A 12,808-nucleotide genomic window follows, 5' to 3' on the forward strand; every position below is an offset into this window, starting at 1 on the left:
TAAAAATAATGCTTGCTAGATAATCTTTTTCATAAGAAACAAAATTTGTGAAGTGAAACACTTTGTAGTTATAGTAGAGGCTGAGGCACGTGAGAGCAGGCTGAAAAAACGAAGGCAGTGACAGCTGTGGGAGCACGGGCGCGTGCACAACTGATCTGGCACACACCAAGTCGCATTTTGCCCAATCCGGCCCGTGACCTAAAATGAGTTTGACACCCCTGCTTTAGCCTATACTGTCAGCCTTAAGCGGTGCCCCACCCCCATTCCCAACCAGTTAGTACGTGATCCACCGTCTCTGCAGAGTTGCCATGTAGTGGAATTTGGTATAAGGATGTTGGATCAGGGTCTGACTTTTCAAGATAGCAGACGAGTGAGGCACAAGTCTTGTGGTTACAGCAGTTTTGTTAGATATTCAAAACAAAGAAACAGAAACATAGAATGCCTACAGCACAATACAGGCCCTTCAGCCCACAAAGCTGTGCCGAACGTGTCCTTACCTTAGAGCTACCTAGGCTTACCCATAGCCCTCTATTTTTCTGAGCTCAATGTACCTGTCCAGGAGTCTCTTAAAATACCCTGTCGTTTCTGCCTCCACCACCGTCGCTGGCAGCCGATTCCAAACACTCACCACTCTCTGCGTAAAAAAAACTTACCCCGACATCTCCTCTATACCTACTTCCGAACACCTTAAAACTGTGCCCTCTCAAGATAGCCATTTCAGCCTTGGGAAAAAGCCTCCAACTATCCACACGATAAATGCCTCTCATCATCTTATTCACCTCTATCAGGTCACCTCTCGTCCTCCGTCGCTCCAAGGAGAAAAGGCTGAGTTCACTCAACCTATTCTCATAAGGCATGCTCCCCAATCCAGGCAACATCCTTGTAAATCTCTGCTGCACCCTTTCTATGGCACAGCATAGAAATAACAGTAGAGCACAGCAGAAGTTAACTAACCCTGATGTAACCGAGAACCAGGCTCTATAAAACCTGACTGCTGGAAGTAAGGAAAAAGATTTCTGCACCTTTGACAATGATATTCAGGAGGCATGGGATCCACAGAAGGCAGGGCATGGTAGTAGAACAGTGGGGTTCTGCAGCGATCCATTCTGGGATCCCTGATCTTTGTGAATTTTATAACTGGATGAAGAAGTGGAAGGATGTGGTGGTAAGTTAACAGAGGACTCGAAGTTTGGTGGTGGTGTGGATAGTTTTGAAAGTTGTTATAAGTTGTAACAGGATACTGACAGCGTGCAGAGCTGGGCTGAGAGGTGGCAGATACAGTTCAATCTGGAAAAGTGTGAAGTGATTCACTTTGAAGGTCAAAATTGAAGGCAGAGTACAGGGTTAATGGCAGAATTCTTTCAATGTGGAGCAACAGAGGGATCTTGGGATCCACATCTATTGAATCCGTAAAGTTACCACACAAGTTGATAAGTTTATTGAGAAGGTGTATGGTGTGTTGGCCTTCATTAGTCAAGAGATTGAGTTCAAGTGCCACGAGGTAATACTGCAGCTCTATAAAACTTTGGTTAGACCACCCTTGGAATATTGTGTTCATTTCTGGTCGCCTCGCCTTATTATCAAATCAAATCAAGTTTAATTGTCATTCAAACTATACATGGATACAACCAAATGAGACAGTGTTCCTTGGGGCCAAGGTGCAAAAACATACCTGTACATTCAAAATAACTAGAAAGGATGAATAAAGAACACAGTCATGTAAGAAAACACATTTTTAGTCCAAGACCCTGAGAGACAAGTCCCACAAATGGAAGGATCCTGCCTGTAATTCCACTGACCCAACACTGGAGGGCAGCACCAATGGGAAATGCCACACCAACTGAGTACAGACTGCGCTACAACGCAAGCCTGAGGATTGAGGCCTAATCCTCACCACAAATGAGGCAGTGCTGCTGCCTCACCACCTGCCTCAGCACAAAAGAGAAACAGGCCCGCTTCCTCTGAACCACCAGCCAGCTACTCTACACAGTGAGCAGCTCACTGATGCTGTAGGCCTGTTGTGCACATAGTTATTGCAGTCAAGAATAGCTTACTATATCTTAAAATGCATTTAACAAAGAGAAAAAGCACCTTTAGTTGGCCCCCGAGAGGTCACTGCATGTGTATGCTCCGCCATCTTGCCTCCAATCCAATTATAGGAAGGATGTGGGAGCTTTAGAAAGGGTGCAGAGGAGACTTACCAGGATGCAGTCTGAATTAGTCAGCATGATTTTTGAGGAAAGGTTGAGTGAGCTAGAGCGTTTCTCTTTGGAGCGGAGGAAGAGAGGTGACTTGATAGATGTGTTCAACATGATAAGATGCATAGATCAGATTGGGAGCCAGGCACATTATCCGAGGAATGAAGTGACTAATATAAAGGGACATAATGTTAAGGTGATTGGAGGAAAGTATAGGGAGATGACTGAGATAGGTGTTTTTACATGGAGCGTGGTAAGTGCGTGGAACACTCTGCCAGGTTTAGCGATAGAGGAAGTACATTTGAGATAAATATCTCAAATTAGATAGGCACATGGAATAAAGACGGGGGAGGGAAATTTGGATTAGCCTTGGAGTTAGGATAAAAGGTTGACACAACATAGGCTGAAGAGTCTGTACTATGTTCTGTGTACCTTTCCTAACCACTTTCAAAGCTCAGAGTGTGGTTTGAATTTGTGGAGGTGTAAAGGTAGGAGAGGTGAGTCTCCTCCACCACATTGTTTATAGGTGGCCTGAATGCTGTTGAAGTAATGTGTCCCCATTCTCATTTGTTTAGGAAAGATTGCATGAGCAAGTCAAGCAAGGGCTGCAGAGGAAGTTTGAGAATGCGACCAACGAGGTGAATGAGCTGAAGACCTTGGTGCAGCAGAAAGAAGAGGTGAGCAAAGTGGTTGGACTGGTGTTGGTGGGTCTGTGCCAGTTTGCACATTGGGGAGGGGGTTCAGTCCCTGACTGGTTTACATGGGACATGGAAAAAGAGAAAAGTTCTTTGATGGCAGAAATAGGCAGTGGTTAACTGAACAGGAAAGCAAAGTATTAGACCCAGTCAGTGTTGGATATGTGGGAATGGCCAGTCCAGGCCTAGCATTGCTGATGGAACAGGTAAACATCTGGAGTTGGCCATGTTTTGCTGTTAACCCTAAATGAAAATTGGATTGGTGTTGGATTCTTTTATTGACTTCCCTAGACCTTAACAGCTTCCTTTTAGTCACTGGTCACCACATCCTGGATCTCATCCCTTATCTTTAGTGATCCTGTGTTTGTCATCGAGTTATACAGATCAAAATGGGCCTTTCAGCTCATGGTGTCCATGTCAGCCATTAAGCATGTGGTCTCCATTTCTCAGTGTTTATCCGCTTTAATCTTAAACCCTGCCAGAGACACTTCATTCAAATCAACAGCTCTTAATTTATTCAGCCCATCGTCCTTCAGGGCCGTTTGTAGTTGTTATTGGGCTTTTATTGGAACCTGTTGTGAGTCTGGGGTAGGGAAGCAGCCTCTCAATGCATGAGAGGAGACCAGCTTCCCAGTTAACCCTTTAACACTGCAGTTCTCTGTCCCCCAGTTGAATGGATTGTTTGAATAGCTGAGGACCTTATTCCCTGGAGTGCAGGAGAATGACGAGAGATATTGCAAAAGAGTGGGAGGAGTATAGACAGGGTGAATACATGCAGACATTTTTCCCCTCAGGCTGGGTGGGACTAGAAATAGAGGTAAAATGGAGGGTAAACTGTTCAAGAAGAATCTGAGGGGGGGGAGCTACTTCACTTAGAGGGTGTTGCAAGTGTGGGACAAACTGCCAGTGGAAGTGGTGGATGCAGGTTGGGTTGTCACATTTAAGAGGTTTGCATATATAGATGGATCAGAGGGGTATGGAGGGATATGGTCTGTGTAGGTAATGGGATGAGTCAAAAGATCAGGTCAGCATGGACTGGATGGGCTGAAGGCCCTTTATCCACTGCAGCTGAGGTGAATGAGAGCAGGTTTAACTGAAGCATAGAGGGGTCTTGTTAGGGTGGGTGTAGCACAATCTAGAATTGGGGAGGGGGGCGGGCCAGTTTAGAAATGAGCAGGACGTGGAACAGTACGGGCTCACTATCCCACCACCTTTTAACCTACTCCACCATCAGTCTGTCCCTTCCCTCCTACACAGCCCATAACTCTCCATCTTCCTTTCACCCATGGAAAAAGGTGAGCTGGGGTGGGATTCTTCTCTTCCAAGAGCTGGGAAGTCTGGAATGTTTTCTCTGGGAGCCTTCGAGCATTTTTAAGGCTGAGGCAGATAGATTCTTGTTAAGCAAAGAGTTTATCAGTAATACAGAGGGGAGGGTCTGGTAAGGTCCAGAGGGGCTGAATGTCCTGCCATGCCTAACAGGTGTATGTAATGCACAGGGTCGGGGCTGCTGGGGATGGAGGGAATGTTCAATTCAATGTCAGAGAAATGTATACAATATCCATCCTGAAATTCTTTTGCTTCGCAAACATCCACGAAAACAGAGAAGTGCCCCAAAGAATGAATGACAGTTAAATGTGAGAACCCCAAAGTCCCCCCAGCTCCTCCCTCCCACGCATAAGCAGCAGCAAAGCGACAATCCCCCCTCCCCCACCAGCAAAAAAGCCTCAGCACACTGCACCGAGCACTCAAGTGTGCAGCAAAATATCAATAAAGACACAGACTTGCACTACCCCAAAGACTACTCGTTCACCTGATATTCGACATACCACAGGCTCCCTCTCTCTCCCTAATAAGGGAAAAAAATGGTGTCCCCGTTTCACAGCGACACGGGAGACATAACAAACAACTCGCTGGTTTACGATGTTAAAAGACTGTTGCATTGCTTTTTCTGAGCTCTGTGCCCAAGGGACTCGGGTCTCTGGACACACAGCTCACTTTTTTCAATCGTCTGTGTACTCCCACGACACACCATCGAGGACATCCGCAAAAGGCAGATCCTTTTGAATGTGTTGAGTGAGTACGATTTGAGCTGTTGATCATTCTTCCTTTGGACCAAGCAGCAGCTGAAGATGAATGCTGACAGGTCAGCGGCAGATGTCTGCAGGCTGCAGGAGCAGCTGACCGAGAAGCAGAGGGCCGAGCAGCAGATGCAGGCAACGCTGAAGGGATCCCTGGAATCTCAGGAGCAGCAGAGACAGCAGTACGAGGCCCAGCTGAAGGACTTGAAAATAGAGCTTTCCCAAAAGGTATCGTGTCTTGTGCACTATAACAGAATCCTGTGTTTGGGCAGCAAACGGGGAAGTGGGCTGAAGTGTTGGAAACCTGGTATAAAAAATGTAAGCTGCTGGGCGATCTCAGCGGGCCAGGCAGCTTCTGCGGAGGGAGAATACTGTTTCAGAATTATCAGGATCGGGTTAATTTTCAGTGGCAAGTGCCATCAGATTTGTTCTTCCATGACAGCAGTATAACTGTCTTAGACATAGTTATAACTATAACTTGCAATAAGAAATATATGTATATGTTTTAAAAAAATAAGTAGTCAAAGAAGAGAGCAACAGTAATGAGTTAGTGTTCATGGGTTCATTCTCTGTTCAGAAATCTGATGGTGGAGAAGAAGGTGTTCCAAAAGTTCAGGCTCTTGTACTTCCTCTCTGATGGGAGTAAATGAGAAAAGGGCAGGTCCTGGTTTGTGAGGGTCCTTAATGATGGACGTCACCGTCTTAAGGATTTGCCTTTCGAAGATGTCCTCAATGGGGGAAGACTCGAGGTCTGGTGAAGGTACAGCCACCTGATGTGGCACCATTTCAAGATCAGGCTGATTGTATGGGAGGGTCAGAACAAGAACTAAAAGGCTTGTCGGGCTGGGCTAGGTTGCAGACAGGAGGGTGACAATAAGGGAGATGATTGAAGATGTGGGCTTTGGAATAATTTGAGATATGTACAGCATTTTGGATGAAAGGTCAGTGAAAAGTTATCAGGAGGAGATTTGAATCATTATACAAAAGTCACCAGAGCTATATATATGTGCCTAAGCCTTTTGCATGGCACTGTATCTACAGTACAGTAGCTCTTGGAGATTAATACGAGTTGCTTATGTACTGGTTCCATTAGAGGTGATGAGCCGAATGACCTGCTCAAATGTTGCTTGTCTCTAAACCAGAGATGAGAACTCAGGCAAGGTGACATCTTGATGTTAAATTTGGCACTAGTTTGAAGGATCATTTTGGGGCTGGATAAATGTTATGAATGGTCTGGTTTACCTTCTGGTAATGCTTGGAACAGCAGCGGTAGCCAGGAACGGAATTACTCTGGCGTCAGTCCTACTCCAAAGTCAAACACTATGTGTTGGCTCATCTCATACTTGCTGGCCAAGTGTGACCCAATCTGATCGGGGTCCTGATGCACATCCATGCAAATATGTGGCGTTTCACTGGAGCAGACAGAGGGTGGATGGATGCCAGGAGGGGGATGATTTATCGTAGACAGACGACACTTCTGGGTTGAGCTGGAGCTGGTCTGGTGCAGCGGGCTCCGGCCCTACTGTGTGCACGGTTTGGGAGAGTGTGAGAGAGTGAGAAAAAGGTTTGGTGTGTAGCGTTCTTTTGCTCTGTTTTAAATTTTGGACGCAGCTGCTACATAACTTGTGTTTGGTCGCCTTACAGGGACTGCAAAGGAATTTTTCACCAGCCTATCCCTTGTTTTCTTTTTGCCTTTGCATAAGGAGTCCTCTAACAGTAGCGGTAAAAGAGGTGCTTAGCGTGTCCTTAACGAAAAAGCGAGCCAGTAATTAGATCGTGGTGAAGTCGTTGTAGGCCTTACGAGGCGGGACCAAGAGTTGCTTTGCAGTGTAGTTTACTGGCGGAGAAAGTGAATTGATCAGGGAACGTAAATCTACAAAGTCCGGGGAAGGTCTTAGCACATGTTAGGCGCTATCTGGTACATCGAGAGCATAGGAGGAATAGTAGCATAAATAGTACACCCTATCCTCGTTATATGTGGGGGATACGTTCCTTGCAGTCGGTGCATAACGTGAATAATTATTTAAATGGAGAAAATAGGGATGCGTTCCAGAGGGCTTCCTAAATATGTTTTATCTGTAATTTATTCACATTTTCATACCAATACAACACAAAAGCTGTACCACAAAGGCAACATTTGTATTATATTTAATCAATTTAAGGTAATATTCAACTTAATAAATCATAGAAGGTTAACATACTAGGGTGTAGAGTACTCACCAACAGTGGCAGGTGTGTTCACTCCGGGAGATGAGTGGGTGTTGTGGTGTCGGGATCATATCAAGCACAGCAAGGGGTGAAGGAAGACTCACAGAACTCTTAGAACTGCCAACAGCAAGAAATGACACCGGTTTGAAGGAAGTGGTGAGGATTGTTTGCTTGGCAGCATTTTGTTTTTCAGCATAAATTTGCTTGTAAGGAAGAAGGGTTGACAGCAGGGAGCAACTGAAATGCTGACTCCGTTCTAAACTTGGGTCCATGTCCATCGCCATTTGTGCCAAGTGTTCCAACTTCCACCATTCCCTCACCGTTGGTAACCTCCCGGGATTTTCAAAATCGTCTGTTGCTTGCAGCATCTGAGAGATAGTTCGCTGTAAAAAAAATACGCCTTGAATGTGGATCACACCTTGGTCGAGTGGTTAAACCAGCGATGTTGTGTTAGGCGGCAGGAAACGCACTGTTATGTTAGGATGAAGGAATACGTACACAATGCTGGAAGAACTCAGCAGGTCAGGCAGCATCTGTGAGAAAAGAGTAGCCAACGTTTCGGGCCAAGACCCTTCATCAGGAATGGGGGGGAAGAGAGGGCCGAGGCCCAGTAATAGAGATGGGGAGGGGAAAGGGCTAGAGGTGCCAGGTGGAGAACCAATCAGAGGAAAGATAAAGGGGGGGAGGGGATAAGCATGAAAGAACTGTAGAGATAAAGAAGCAGAAAGTTGAAAGGGGAGAGAGGCAGAGAGGGACCTGGGATAGGGGAAAGGGGAGGGGGAGGGAATTACTGGAAATTGGAGAATTCAATGTTCATACCACCAGGCTGGAGGCTACCCAGACGGTAGATGAGGTGTTGCTCCTCCAACCTGAGTCTGGCCTCATCATGGCAGGAGAGGAGGCCATGTATGGACATAACTAGATGGGAATGAGAGGCAGAGTTGAAGTGGGTGGCAACCGGGAGGTCCTCACCGGATGCAATAGACGACTCCAGCAGACTCGCAGGTGAAGTGTTGCCTCACCTGGAAGGACTGTCTGGGGCCCGGAATGGTGGTAAGAGAGGAGGTGTAGGGACAGGTGTAGCATTTGCACTTGCAGGGATAAGTGCCAGGTGGGAGATCTGTGAGGAGGGACGTGTGGACCAGGCAGTTGTGGAGGGAACGATCCCTGCGAAAAGCAGAAAGGGGTAGAGAGGGAAAGATGTGCTGGGTGGTGGGGTCCTGTTGAAGGTGGTGCAAGTTGCGGAGGATAATGTGTTGGATCCGGAGGCTGGTGGGGTGGTAGGTGAGGACAAGGGGAACCCTGTCCCTGTTGTGGTGACAGGAGGATGGGTTAAGGGCTGAAATGCGGGAAGTGGAGGAGATGCGGGTGAGGGCATTTTTGATGACGCCAAAAGGGAAACCACGATCCTGAAAGAAAGAGGACATTTGAGAAGTCCTGGAACGGAAAGCCTCATCCTGGGAGCAGATGCGGCGGAGACGGGGGAACTGGGAATAGGGAATGGTATTTTTGCATTGGGCAGGGTGGGAAGAGGTATAGTCAAGATAGTTATGGGAGTCAGTGAGTTTGTAGAAGATGTCACTGGATAGTCTGTCTCCAGAGATGGAGACCGAGAGATCAAGAAAGGGGAGAGAAGTGTCCGAGATGGACCAAGTGAATTTGAGGGCTGGGTGAAAATTAGAGGCAAAGTTGATGAAATTGACGAGCTCAGCATGGGTGGAGGAAGCAGCACCAATGTAGTCGTCAGTGTAGCGGAGGAAACGTTGGGGAGTGGTGCCAGTATAGATTTGGAGCATAGACTGTTCCACATAACCCACAAAGAGGCAGGCATAACTGGGGCCCATGCGAGTGCCCATGGCTACGCCCTTGATCTGGAGAAAGTGGGAAGAACCAAAGGAGAAGTTATTGAGAGTTAGAACAAGCTCCGCCAACCAGAGGAGTGTGGTGGTGCTGGGGAACTGGTGGGGTCTGTTCTCCAAAAATTAGCGGAGGGCTTTGAGGCCTTCTTGATGGGGGATGGAGGTGTATAAGGATTGAACATCCATGGTAAAAATGAAGCGGTCGGGGCCGGGGAATTGGAAGTTATTGAAGGGCATGGGATGTATCCTGGATGCAGGTGGGGAGAGACTGAACTATGGGGCATAATATGGAGTCCAGGTAGGCAGACACAAGTTTGGTGTGGCAGGAGCAGGCTGAAACTATGGGTCTGCCAGGACAGTCAGGCTTGTGGATCTTGGGGAGGAGGTAAAACCGAGCTGTGCGGGGTGTGGGAATTATGAGTTTTTTGGCTGAGGGAGGAAGGTGTCCGGAGTTGATGAGGGTGGAGATGGTGTGGGAGACAGTGGATTGATGTTTTTTGGTGGGGTCCTGTGGCAGGGGTAAGTAGGAGGAGGTGTCGGAGAGCTGCCGTTTGGCCTCAGTGAGGTAGAGGTCCGTCCGCCAGACTACTACGGCACCACCTTTGTCTGCGGGTTTGATAGTGAGGTTAGGATTAGTGCGGAGAGAGTGGAGGGCAGTGCGTTCAGAGGGAGTGAGGTTGGAACAGGAGGGAGGGGTGGTGAAGTTGAGACTGTTGATGTCTCGGCGACAGTTAGAGATGAAAAGGTCGAGAGCAGGTAGAAGGCCCGATGGGGGTGTCCAGGAGGAGGAGGAGCGTAGAAGCCGGGAGAATGGATCATCACTGGGGGCGGAGGGGGAATCCTTGTTGAAGTAGTAGGCTCGGAGACGTAGGCGGCGGAAGAAGAGTTCAGCATCATGGCGGGCACGGAACTCACTGAGGTGGGGGCGGAGGGGGACAAAAGTGAGGCCCTTACTGAGGACAGAGCGTTCTCCCTCAGATAGGGGAAGATCAGGGGGGATGGTGAAGACACGGCAAAGGTTGGGACTGGGGTTAAGGGAGGGTAAGGAGTGGGAAGTCTCAGGAGGAGGAGGGGTGTTGGGATGTTCAGGGAGAGCGGGCAGAGGGGAGGATGAGGGACGGAGGGATGGAGAGGGGATGAGGGATGAAGGGAAGGCTGGGAGTCACAACGAGAATAGGAGGTAGCAGGGGAATAGGACGGGTGGCAGGACCCCACGGCAGCACCGACGGTCCCGGCCATAGGATCCCGGTCTGAGCCGGACCCGGAGCTGGGGCCTCCGGAGCTTATAGCCCACAGGGTGTCAAATCTGTGGTCAGAGTCCGGAGCGGGAGAGTTCATGGTCCGCCGGGGGCTGGAGCTCAGATCTGTGGTCCGAGTCTGGAGCGGGAGAGTTCATGGCCTGCCGGGGGCTGGAGCTCAGATCTGTGGTCCGAGTCTGGAGCGGGAGAGTTCATGGCCTGCCGGGGGCTGGAGCTCAGATCTGTGGTCTGAGTCCAGAGAGAGAGTTCATGGTCCGCCGGGGGCTGGCGCCCATGTCCAGGGGGCTGTGGTGCCAGTTGGGGTCGGAGTCCGAGGTGGATGATTCTTCGACATGCTGAAGGTCTGAGAAATAGGAGTCCGGGCTGGAGGCAGTCGTCCTCGTGGGATGCAAGCGAGCAAGCTTGTAATCCTTCTTGGACATGAGGAAGGAGAAGAAACGGTGGTTGCAAGCGTGAATCCGGCGGAGAATGAAGTGGAGTAGTGGACCATGGCAGACGGTGGAAAGCGTGGCTCAGAGTGGGGCAGAGACAGTGATAGGAACCGCAGGTATCTCCGCGTGGCGGTAAGCGTGGCTCGGAGAATCCGACGGGAGACGCAGAGGGAGCATCGGTTAACAAAATGACAGTACCTGGGATCCTCGCTGGGCCCGAACTGGGAGGCCTGGAACCGAAGCTGGAATCCCTTCGGTATGAGATGGCGGTGGAGACACGTTCCCAAAAACGAGACATGGCTATGGTACCGTGTTTGGGTCAGGATGTGGTCGAAGAGACGGAGAGAGGCGGAGATAACGGAGGGTGGGCAGTGAGTGAGGATCTCACTGAACTCCCGTCAAAGAGAAGATTTGAACTTCTTCAGGGTAGGCATACCTCGAAGAGATTTCGCAGTGGAGTAACGAATCAAAACACAAAAATACAACTGTAGATGCTGTGGATCAAAGAATACGTACACAACGCTGGAAGAACTCAGCAGGTCAGGCAGCATCTGTGAGAAAAGAGTAGCCAACGTTTCGGGCTGAGACCCTTCATCAGGAATGGGGGGGAAGAGAGGGCCGAAGCCCAGTAATAGAGATAGGGGAGGGGGTAGGGCCTAGAGGCGCCAGGTGGAGAACCAATCAGAGGAAAGATAAAGGGGGGAGGGGATAAGCATGAAAGAACTGTAGAGATAAAGAAGCAGAAAGTTGAAAGGGGAGAGAGGCAGAGAGGGACCTGGGATAGGGGAAAGGGGAGGGGGAGGGAATTACCGGAGATTGGAGAATTCAATGTTCATACCACCAGGCTGGAGGCTACCCAGACAGTAGATGAGGTGTTGCTCCTCCAACCTGAGTTTGGCTTCATCATGGCAATAGAAGAGGCCATGTATGGACATATATAGATGGGAATGAGAGGCAGAGTTGAAGTGGGTGGCAACCGGGAGGTCCTGTCTATTGTGACGGACGGAGTGGAGGTGCTCGACGAAGCAGTCCCCCAATCTGCGTCGGGTCTTGCCGATGTAGAGGAGGCTGCACCGGGAGCACCGGATGCAATAGACAACTCCAGCAGACTCGCAGGTGAAGTGTTGCCTCACCTGGAAGGACTGTCTGGGGCCCGGAATGGTGGTAAGGGGGGAGGTGTGGGGACAGGTGTAGCGAAAAGCTGAGAGGGGTAGGGAGGGAAAGATGTTCTTGGTGGTGGAGTCCTGTTGAAGGTGGCAGAGGTTGTGGAGGATAATATGTTAGGATGAATGCTGTCCAAATGTTTAGGATGGGCTGGCACATTGTCAAGCAACAAAAGAACTTTAAAGGCAAGATTCTGTTCCTGGAAGTAGCGTCTCAGAGCTGTGTTACCTTCAGCTGATGCCACGCTGTTTATAATTTCCAACTTTTTTCAAATGTTAAAGCGGTTCTCTGCCGCTCGCTGATGACCCAGGACGTGACATTGGAAGCTTAGGAGGCATAGTTAAATATTTCAAGCACAAAATCGCTGCACCGTAGGTAAAACCAACAAAAGTTTAAGAGCGCAAGATCGCACATCCACAGCTTGCCAAAACCAATGCGAGACTGGCGGGAGTGAGACTGTGAGGCGTGCACACCTGACTTGTGTTGGCGGGAAAGCAGGGCTCCTCGCATAACTGTGAGTTTTGGACGCAAATAAGGAGACGTTGGTAGAAATAGGTTCCTCGCATTACTGTGAATCCGCAGTCTGAAGACGCATATAACGAGGATAGGGTGTAGTTTACTTCTAAGAATTTAAATAAATACAATCACTTAATGTTCAGTAGTTCTTTCCTCCAAAAGTATAATGCAGCTTCTGCAATGTCGCTCTTGCCTTTTGTTCAGATTCACGGAAACCTGCTCCCCTGGAGAGTTAATATGAGAAATGTCAGCTAATCCATCGCCTCGGGTACTAGGTGGCTGACCTGCGATGTTGTAGAGAATTGGCAGATGTCCTTTAGGGATATCTCTCAAGAGAGCCGTGGGTTGGGACAGGGAAAAAAAGCGACAGGTGGATGACTGTGGGAAGTGGTAAGAGATG

General features: G+C 48.9%; 1 protein-coding gene across 1 annotated transcript in view; it reads left to right on the forward strand.

The window, feature by feature from the left end:
- The window catches only part of eea1 (early endosome antigen 1), a 159,824-nt gene that overhangs the window by 100,043 nt on the left and 46,973 nt on the right, over positions 1-12,808 (forward strand). Inside the window, 2 exon segments of the mRNA XM_073066037.1 lie at positions 2,774-2,875; positions 5,014-5,206. Coding sequence (XP_072922138.1) covers positions 2,774-2,875; positions 5,014-5,206 — 295 coding nt within the window.

The sequence above is a fragment of the Hemitrygon akajei genome, chromosome 14, assembly GCF_048418815.1.
Source record: "Hemitrygon akajei chromosome 14, sHemAka1.3, whole genome shotgun sequence".
NCBI lineage: Eukaryota > Metazoa > Chordata > Chondrichthyes > Myliobatiformes > Dasyatidae > Hemitrygon > Hemitrygon akajei.